At 29.4% G+C, this 11,500-nt stretch overlaps 1 protein-coding gene across 2 annotated transcripts in view; it reads left to right on the plus strand.

The window, feature by feature from the left end:
• LOC106679061 (probable serine hydrolase) overlaps window positions 1-11,154 on the plus strand; it is a 15,528-nt gene extending 4,374 nt beyond the window's left edge. The window contains exon 2 of one of the 2 annotated variants that reach the window (XM_014417990.3): window positions 10,193-11,154. In XM_014417990.3, the coding sequence (XP_014273476.1) occupies window positions 10,193-11,037 (845 nt within the window). In that variant the 3' untranslated portion in view covers window positions 11,038-11,154. Of the gene's footprint in view, window positions 1-5,052; window positions 7,065-10,192 lie in introns of those variants that run through there. The other variant, XM_014417991.3, reaches the window with a different exon arrangement.
• Window positions 11,155-11,500: the final 346 nt, after the last annotated feature.

Below are 11,500 nucleotides of genomic sequence, written 5' to 3' on the forward strand. Positions count from 1 at the left end.
AATTTTTAGTCATTTTTAAACTTTTTTAGCCCTGATTAAGCTCTACAAAGCGAGGCAAAATGTTGTAAAATAAATAGTTATTAACTATTTTTTGTCTAATTTGGACTGCCCCCCTGACCCTCTGTTTCATAATATAAAATTTTATAGTAATTAACACAATGTTATCATAGTTTTATTTTATATATTATAAATTTCACATTTTTGTAATGTTATGTCATTTCCGCCACAGTCAATTAGAATATATTAACATAAAACTACTAGAAGTATTTGTGAGTTTTTTTTAATTTTGAATGTTTTTTTTTTTTGTAATTTTTCTTGTGACTTTTAGATCTAGAATGTATGTGGATGATTCCATGAAAAACGATAATTTTTTTTCTGACCAATCTGATGAAACTTTTTGATTTTTTTTCCAATATTTTTCTCTTATTGTGTTCATTTGGCCTTCCTAATGAGATCTGCCAAATTGGCACACACAGTTTAAATTTGTATGCATACATACTTTAGTCTTAGCAAAAATACTTTGCAAGTCACACTGATATTTCAAAAGTTATCAAATTAATAGCAATATATTAACAGTCTTAATTTCCAGTTACAGTTTATAAAAAAACAAGAGTAAAAAATAATAATAATAATGCGGTCAAAAAAGAACAAAATTTTTTTCTTTTTTGACCGCAACCCTGACCATCTTATTATTAAGTTTTACGATCAACTGTATGTTTATAAAAATACAATAAATGTAAACTTACATTTCAAAAGTATCAAAATTATGTTAGTATTTTCTAGAAAATATTTTAAAATAAGATCTCTTTGTTGTATGAGTTAAAAAAGACTAGTTTGAACTATTCAAAACTTTGAGGACTTAAATTTCAAATTCTTTTAAAAAAAAAAAAAGAATGTTAAAAAATGAGCAGATTTTTGTATTGTTTAAAGGCATTCCAATTGAAATATTTATTAGTGAGATACTAAAATGATTATGCTGTCTAAATCAGAGGTTCCCAATCTTTTTCAGCGAGTGGCTCCCTAAATAATCTGATTTTTTTCTGCTGCTAAAAATTTTGACTTTCTTGAAAAATTGGAAAACTTTCCTTTTTAAAAGTGATTACCCATTTAACAGAGAAAAATTAAAAACAGATACTTACTATTTTCCTTGGGATAATATAAAATATCTAATTTCAACTGTTTTGGTACGACGGAGAATGTTTCTATCGCTCGAGATGCTCAGAGAAATGAAGGTTCCTTCAAAGTTTAGTGAAGGATCACTGCGGTTAAGCAATGATATTTTAGTCTGTTAAAACTGTTCTGGAGCAAGCTCATTAGCAGGAAAACAAAGGTTCATTTATATAAAACTCTTATTAGACCTATCCTAACATACGCTTCCCAGACAAATAACTAAAAAGAGTTATGAAAAAAGAAATCCATTATCCAAGAAGAGTCGAACGCCCCTAGCTCTGGTGGATCGATGGTGTGGTACAAGACGCACGAGACCTGCTTGGAGTCTGAAATGGGAAGGCAGCAGCCCAAAGCCGAGCCGAATGGCGGAGGCTCATAGAGGAGGGTAGGACCCATTGCAGGGTTGTAGTGCCTACTGATAGATAGATAACTGTTTCGGTAATATCCATAAAATAAATTAAACATGAATTTTAAATTCACAAACAATTTATTGAGCATCCATTTATGATTATTATCATTATATTATATATTATTATAAAATTATTAATGAAATCAATAAATTAATTTCATTGGAGATTACAAACTGGTGCAACAAGGGAAACCAATCACTGATACACTCGTTATTAATTTTTATTTTCCATAGCTGCAAATTTTTTATGAATAATTGAATATTTTACAGCACCCTTATGACAGCACCACAGCGCCTTGGAATCACTGGTCTAAATCATTAATCAAATTACTAATAACACTGTTTTTATTTCTGTATTTTCAACAGCTGTTCAAGAAACAGTACTTCCTTACAAGTACTGTAACCTTGGCCCTTTATGAGTTGTAGCGGTATAGATTTTAATTTTTGATTCCTTATTGTCACGAGAAAATTATTTCAGCTGAAAAATAGTATAATATATTAAATATACTAGTATTATCATTTGATACAAATGATATGTGATCCGTCTTTTCAGCAAAAGCTAAGATATCTTATTGACAGCACCTGTGCAAAATTTGAAAATAATCTGAGATAGTAAGGTTCAAAACTGTATTGAGTTGCTGCGGAATGACCCATTCCTAAATTATTTTTCGAACAACTTTTTAGAGCCAGAAATATATTAAATGCCTTTATGGATGGCCCAAGAATACCCCAAACTATGTAGTTTGACTCAATTATGATAGAAGTCCTCCGAGTACATAAGTAATGATAAAGATAATCAACTAGTGGTCCAAACTGTCATTGATGACTGCAAAGAAACTCCACAAACTATGTTTAATAGATGCTAGATACAGAAATCCCTTATGTAGAATACAACTGGTTTATTATAAGTTAATATGATAATCCATCGATAAGGATATAGAGATGAATTTATACGAAAAGGTAATATTGAAACATGATGATATTCTTGAAAAAATCCGGAACCACAACTTTTCAACTGATATTAATACAGCATTGAACTCAAACAGTAACACCTTATACTGATCACTTTGTAGTTTCAAGCTTCTTAAACCTGAAACATATTTAACATATAGGCTAAATTAAAAAAAAATTAAGGTGCATCAGCATACGAAGAGTAGGAAACCCTGAGCACATCAAACTACACTACGGAAGGAAAACCATCACTTTCAACGCAAACGAACTCTGTCTATTCTGCAAAAGCTATTTCAATAGTTGTTTGTACCACATCCTCCTACATTGGCCTACCTTTAATGAAAATAGACAGTATATATTAAAGCAACCTGTATTTATTTAATTACCTGTATCTTGCGACCTACAAAGCATCCAAAATATATTGAACATTGATAGTGAAACTAAATTGAATAGGTTATGTTTATATTGTAATAGTATGTAATAAGTTTGACTATGTAAGTAGAATATAAATAATGGCATGTAAGTAATTTTCGAAGCCCAATTAATGTAATATTTGTAATTACGTTTTGGTTGGTTTAGAATAATTCTGGTTATTATTAAATTTAATATAATGGAATAAAACCTATGTTAATATTTTGTGTTATTCAGTCTGTTTTGTCTTTTGTTTATTGTTTTTGTAATGGAGCACTAGACTCAGGTTTGTTAAAAAACTATATTTTCAATGTAATAAAATTTGTAGAAGACTTTGTCTTTCACAAATAAATATATATTATATTATATTCTAACTTTTTAGGACCATAAAAGATAAAAATTAGTTCTTTTGAAGTACATTACAATAATTCATCGATTCATGCGCTAGTGAAGTAATATACACCGTATTCATTATTTATTTATTTGGAACCTTATTGAAAGGAGTTTTCAAATTTATAGCCTTTGATGATGAGAAAATAGTTGACCGTAGATAATATATATGAGGAGAAGATGGTTGGGGATGTGGTCAGAACACAAATAAGTAAAGAAACTTACTAATCAGTGCTAACGTTTCGGCCGGAATTTCCAGCCTTCATCAGGGCTAAGAACGAAAAACATAAATAAAACATTAATAAAAGGATATATAGAATGATTAAAAAATAATAAAATAGCTAACATTATGGATACATAAATAGTGTTAACAGGCATGGATAGTTTAAGTATCATAAGAAGATAAAGACTGCATGAGAAGAGTAATATTCAAATTGAGTAAGATGAAAGAACAATTAATAAAATACATATGAAAATCTAGTTAGTTAATATATGTTCAAAATGAAAATTACTAAAATAAAAGTAATCAAAGAAATGAGAATAAAATAACTGAATTAAGAAAATACAAGTATAAGGGGTATTCAAGATGTGTTAAATGTAAAATGTTTTATTATGTTAAATGTTATATAAGTATAGGATTGTGAGCAGCCTAATTGCAAGTCATGTTAAAGGTTAACTGCATAAGAGCTCCTAGCGGATTTTCTAAGCACCTTGCTTTATAACCTTTCCTTTCAAAACTTCATGTTACTATTTACTTTTAAGTTTTGATTAAAGTAATTTATTACAACATGCCTAAAGTGAGTGAAAAATGGAAGTTGTGTAAAACTTTGGCCACTGAGTGTCTTGTTGAACTTCTACTTGTGAGGAAGAGAATCAAAATGAGCTAATTGACAACTGTCATTACACTATGATTATTCTCATTCATTGCTTTATTAGTTTTAAAAACATCCAAAACAATACTAACACAACCAAATAACTAAATACGAGCAAGTAACCTAACACAACAAACAAAACGGTGACGAGCTCAGCTGGTCTGTTGCGTGACGTCATTCTCCATTTAACAGATCTAGTAACAGATTCTCAACCATGTTATGTGTTATATCGTTTTAACATGAAAAAATTCTCCATTTAACAAAAGTTTTTCTGTTTAATACGCTTTAACATGTTAAACTAAAGATCATGAATACCCCTATAAAGTTATATTGTGCAAAAGGAATAAAGAAATATGAATATTTAATTAATAATGATAATTTGAAATTAAGTGTGGTAAAACAAAGAGAAAGAAAATATATTTAATTAATGAAATATGTAAGTAAAATACAGAAACAAAATATAAAGTTAAGTAAGACAAAAGAAGTAATAAGTAAATATGAGAAAAATAATATGTAGTGAAAAAAAAGAAAGAAAAGATTAGAGAAGGAGAAGGAGGTAAATAGAAAGAATTGAAAAAAGAGAATAAAATGTAAAACACCAACCTGCTTGGAAAATCAAAGCAAAGTGGCCTGTGTGGTGTCATTCTGAGTTTTTCTATTTGTTTTCTTCGCATACTGCACCCCCGACCATCTTTCCCTCATATATATGATCTTTGCTGTTGAATCTTCTTATTTTATGAATAACAAAAAATGTTTTAAGTGGTTTTTCATTTATACAAGTAAAAAAAAAAAATGAATTGTTAAATTAATGAATCTGCGTACTATTAAAGTAAAAAATAATTTTTGCAGGAAAATGGTGGGGTAAGAAAAGTATTCAGCCAGTGTTAGCAGTACATGGATGGCAAGACAATGCTGGTTCATGGGACCCGATAGCCGAACTAATGCCAGATGATTATTCGCTCTTTGCTATTGATCTTCCTGGAAATGGACGATCATCACATCTCCCTCCATTTCAAAATTATTATTTTAACGATGCAGTTGCAGTTTTGCGTAGAATTAAACTTCATTTTAATTGGGATAAAGTTGATCTTCTAGGTCATTCAGGAGGCTCCGCTACTTGTTTTTTGTACGCTGCTGTATTTCCAGAAGATGTTAATTCTTATTTCGGTATCGATTATCTCGTCGGTTCGTATGGTGATGAAAAAAAGAGGGCTGCCAGAATTGGTAAAACCATTGATAAGAAAATAGAACTTGCCTTAAGAGAGCATTCTTCTTCGAAAAGGTACACTTGGGAAGAGGCTAAAAATGTGTGGATCAAAGCTACTAAAGACTCGTTAGATGATAAATCAGCTGAAATACTGATGCAAAGAGGTCTTGATAAATTGCCTGATGGTAAATTTATATTTAGTCGTGATCACCGTTTAAAAGGTGCTGATATAAATTTATTAAATGAAGAACAGCTCTATATGCTTGCTGGAAACGCTAGTGTTCATGTTCGATTGGTTAGAGGGTCTAAAAGTGAATTCTTCGATAGTGGTATTAAATATTGTCCTGAAGCACTCAATATTGTTAAGAAGAATGCCAAATCGTACAATCTTTACGATTTAGATGGGAAACACCATTTACATATGGACATTCCAGAAAAAATTGTTCCTTTGTTGATTGAAGTTCTCAAAGCAAAATAGGAGAACTATATTGTATTATCTACAGTAGAGCATTGATTATCCGAATTAATGTTGTTGGGTGTGGATGGGGTATTCAGCAGTTTGAATAATCGAAATTTACTTAAAAAAGGAAAATGCCAAACAATCTTCACGTTGGTATAAATTTTTTCTTTGATTGTGATAACTGATTTCATCAAAAAACTAACATGCCTCATGCTTTTTCAAGCATACTTATTGAATGAATGAAATGTATTTATTCGTAAAAAATAAAAAAAATTGATCTATTTAAACAATTAAGAACACACAGCTATGGAAAAATATTTGTCTGTCAAAGCCTTTGTGCAATTTTAACTAAAACACAAATTTTATATGCTTTTAACCATTTAATTTCGCTCTACACCGGCAAATCGACCGCATCAATGCCTTATCAAAATTACAAGCGTAATTATTAAGAAACAGCAAGACTGGAGTTCCATTATAATTGTTCTAGTAAATCTAATTTTAGAAAAAATACCATATTAACATTTTCTAAGAATATCAATGTCGACCCTTTCTTTTATCAGTTCCGTTGTCAGTTCGGAGAATCGATGCTTTACTGTATCAAGTTTTATTTTGGTTCTTTACTAGTATTTTGTTTAATTGAACATTATTTTTTTGAATCAAAGAATGATAATGGTACTGAATGTTATGATTATCATTTCTTAATAATTACAATGATATTCAAGATAGGTAAATTAGTCAACTCAAGCCTCCAAAAAATTAAAACATTAATATTAAATTAAAGGAAAGGAGAGGATAGGCATCCAGCATGTGAAGTATCCGACTGGAGGATGATCTTGAATTTCATACCAATCTCATATCTCATCGCATTTGTTACAATAAATATAAGATTCAATACAATGACATTATAACCCGTATCATTAGAAATAATAAATAAATAATCATCATCCAGGATGATACACATCATCTCAACAGAATAATATGATCGAAGATAATCTTTGCTGAAATGCTCAAAAGAGGAAGGAAGGCAAATAAAAAAACAATTACCATATTGTCTTTGAAATTATATTTTACCTGGAACTGCTTGTATTTTTCTTTGGGTGTTATTTATTCATTTCTTGTCATATCACTCATCAGACTTATACTAAAATGGAATTTTCACTAAAAAAGATATTAAGATTTTTTTACTCTAGAAAATGAAGCAAATTTTGTGTAAAATGAGAATAGATAATATCATGGGACAGCTTCCTTCCACTAGAAGTAAAAAAAAAATTATTAATTTAATAAAAATGAATTATTTGGGTTTCATTTATTTTTTCTGTCCTGAAATGTCACAACATGAAGGCTTGAACATTATCCCTAGTTTTGATCCTTGGATAATATGCTTTCTACTACCATTTTCATTCAAATATTACTTGATTCCCAATAATTTTCATTATTGAGGATTATTAGAGAATGAATTACTATCTAGTCCAAAAAGTGAAAAGTTGATGTATAAGTAGAAGGTTACAAATTTGGTGACTAGTGACTATTAATTGACTCTTTTAATCTATTATCAGAATTTTCATAGTTTAGAACGTGTTGGATCTTATAGAGAGAATTTTTCGGAGTGTTTTTAACATATATGCAAAGTTTATTATACCTACTTAATTCTTTTGTGAAACATAAGAACTATGTAATTAGAGACCATCGTTTTGACAGTGATTGTATTCACATATTTCATATTATATTTTGATACCGTACAAGTATGGAAGTCCTGAAATTGTGATATAGTACTTCTAAAATGAGTTTGCCTATAGGGGAGGGTGCTTGCACACCCCTATTCTAGCTCCTCCTTCAAAGTCTACAACAAAATTAACAATTTTATTTTTACAATTTTCCTTTTTTTTTTTTGTTTTCAATTTATGTTTTACGATGTCCAGGAAAGTAAGTCCATATGACTGAGTGAAGAGAAGATAGAAGAGTGGGGAAATGTTTGCTAATGTGTTTCCTTTCTTTTACTTACAGGCAAACTCATTTTAGATGTACTGTACTTAATATCAAATTTGATTTAAAAAAAAAAAGAGAAATTGGAAAATGATTCTGATTAGTTGTATTTTAAAAACTCATGTAATAATCACAGTTTATAAATTGAGATTATCAAAAGCAATTTTACTATTGATATTGAAGTTACTGAATTTTAAAAAATAAAAATTTGTTTAAAAATGTTAACAGTGATTATTATTGTTTTTCTATTTATATAGAAGATTATGATGCTGAACTAAATAACATCAATTTAAGCGATAAAGTTATGTAATTCATAAATAATTTCTGAAAAAAAAGTTAACCAATTTTTTTAGTTTTACATTTTAATCTTTTTTCTCAATCTTTTGTCATCTATACCTCTTTGGTACAGTCTGATTTATGTTTTAAGGGGTCTATTGTTTTTATATAGCTTGAAGAATTTAAAATTTTTTTAGATGTAATGTTGAAATATATTTTATAATTTATTTAAATGCAGAATTTTCAAAGATATTGATTCAATTTTTTCTTTATTTTTTTTTAAATGTTTCAATATTGTTTGTTTTTATATATAAATCTTTTGTTTTCTGTATGTTTTTCCAAAAACATTAAAGGTTCTATTTATTATTTATAAACATTGTTTTATTTATTAATTTTTTATAAACTAAGGAAAATTGTTAAATCTCTTGTTTTGTTTTCTTTGTGTAAAAACATGATTTGTATTAATAAAAAATGTTTTATATTTATATGATTAATTAATGCACTTGTTTTATACACTCATAACAACTTTTATTTAACCTTCTTTTATTCTGTTATAAAACAACTCATTATTTATTATATTGTTAAATTATAGAAAAAAAAAAAAAGGCTCTTTTTTTCACTATGCAATAATATTACCGATAAAATAATTAATTTTTACATTATTGATCGCCTATTTTTAATTCTTTTCTGTATTAAAAGAATTCAGATTATGATAAATAAATAACCTGAAAGGAAAAAAAAAATTACCAACCAGATATTTTTGTTATTAGAGATCTAAATTTTAATTGTATTATCAAAAATATTTTCATACCGTCAGTTCAGGTATGTTTACTTACAGCAGTTGGGCTTCGGAAAATAAGTTGAATCTAAATCCAGCAAAAACCAAGGCCATTCTCATCTGTTCAAAACCCTTCTTTATTTGCCAACCTTACTATCCATTATTATATGTCAACAACACACCTATCCAGTTTCAAAACACTATAAAAAACCTATGTGTCACTTAGGATCAGTACTTAACATAGAATAACCACATTTCTAAAATGACTCGGCCTTAAACAGCTCCTAAGATCCTGTGATTCATTCCCTCGAAGTACCCATCACCTTCTAGTATCCTCTGTTATTCTCCCTCATTTAGACTACATATGCCTAGTGTATGGAGGACTGGCTATTGAACTAGAAATGAGACTAAAAATACTAATGAACTGCTTTATAATATTTATCTTTGGTATTACCAGACGTTCTCATATTTCTCATTATTATTCCGAACAAAGTTAGCTCTATCCCAGTATCCGGAGACCATAACCTCCTTGGCATATTTATATTTCAATCCCTAATAACCAAAAAACTTGACTATATCATTGACCTCCGAACCATACGTTAATCCATTTACCTGTCAAACACAAGATCCCAACCTATCAATTTATATATCCCTATCCATAGAACTGCCTTCTTTGAAAAATCCTTCGTATCATTCATCCGTAGAGCTTCATCTTTAACATCATTCAAACACCAATTATATATCCATCTTCTTGAATATCAATATTATGTGAACTTGTAAATAATAAACATCAACATATGCATGAATAAATATGTATCTTTAGTTCATATTTTATTTATATAAATATTTTAATAGTTTTATTTAATTATGTTCAAAAGAAGTTAATGTAGCCAGATAAAAGCTGTTAAAATTGTTCCAAATAGGGGGACCAAGAGTCCCAAAATTAATATCAATTTTCTGTTCAACAATCTGTTGCCTTTTCCATTTGCTTCTGTCAGTCGCCTTTGTCTTAAGTCGATACCTTCTAGTCCTACTTGCCTAGTCCAGGTCCTGTAACACTGCTTAGGAGCCCCTTATTCTCCTCAAAGACTTTACGTACAATAAATTAAAAAAATAGCATCATTGTGATCATAGAAAATATGGAAATATCATACATTATTTTTTTAAATTGGAGAATATTTTTGTTGTGTGGTGAATGATTTATATACTTTAAGGAGTAATAAGTATTTTATGTATTTAAATAGAATTACGATTAAACCAGATTGAAATCTAAATGATATTTCAGGTAAATGGTGGAGAAAAAATGAAGAGCAACCATTAATAGCTTTGCATGGATTGTTTGATAACGCAGCTACCTTCGATAGACTGGTGCCTTTGCTAAATGAAAATATTTCAGTTTTAGCTTTGGACTTACCTGGTTTTGGTAAATCGTCAAATCCTCCTAATGGTATGTCTCCGAGTTATTTGGAATTGATTGTATGGATACGCTATGTGATGAAAGATTACTTCAATTGGAAGAAAATAAACTTGCTTGGTCATTCTTTCGGTGGCAATTTGAGTTTTTCGTATTCGGCAATGTTTCCAGAAGAAGTCGGAAAGTTTATCAGCATTGATTGTAGTAGATTCAATATGTCTTCAAAGCCTGAGTATTTACTCGATGATCTGAAAAGAGGTTATATGGGCGGAGTGGTGAAATCGATGGGAATTCCTCAAGAGGGAAGTTATGAGTTGTTGTTGGACTACATGTATAACAGCAGAGCAAAAACTCCTTTCAAGTTATCAAAAGAACTTTGTGAACTTCTTCTTTCAAGAGATTTGGAAAAGATCAGTGATGATGTTTATAGGAATCCGACCGACCTCAGACCTCATCTTAAGTACATGGGAAGACCGACTTTATTGTTTTTAGATGCATTAGCTGAAAAAGTCAAGTGCGAAATGTTAGCTATTAGGGCCACGGGAGGAGTTTTAGTGAAGTATCGTCAGGAGCGGCTTGAAAAACAGTTATCCATTATTTCTCAAAATTCTCCTAGGGTAGTTTATCAAGTTGTTGACGGTGGTCATCATGTCCATTTGGAAAATCCCGAAAGAGTTGCACCAATCATCAATCAATTTTTTGAAACTTCCGACTGATTATAAAGAAATATTACTAATAAATACAATAATACAATCATGCTAAACATTACCAATAAGTGTAAATATTTTTATTTTGTTAACTTCTGTTAATCATTAAATATATTTATTTTTTTACATAGTATATTTTTACTTATGTACTACCTACTCTTTGACATTACAACTTTACAGTGGATTAAGTCTCCACAATCTTTCTCCATCTCTCCTGAGGGAACCAATGCAAACTTTTCCAATACTTATCTTTGTACTTTGACTGTGCTTCAATCCTCCTGTGTAATCCTTGTTAATCTTTCTAACATTTTTTTGGTGTGTTCAGAGTCACCATTATTTTTGTCTATGAGTTTCTATTGACACTGTAATATTTTCATATTTTATTTTTCCTTATTATGTAGAGAGAAATGCTTTATTTGTCACAGAGTGTACCCATCAATTAATGACTGGACATATATATTATGTAATAATT

Source organism: Halyomorpha halys, unplaced genomic scaffold (genome assembly GCF_000696795.3).
Source record: "Halyomorpha halys isolate HHAL.00 unplaced genomic scaffold, Hhal_1.1 Scaffold174.1, whole genome shotgun sequence".
Taxonomy (NCBI): domain Eukaryota; kingdom Metazoa; phylum Arthropoda; class Insecta; order Hemiptera; family Pentatomidae; genus Halyomorpha; species Halyomorpha halys.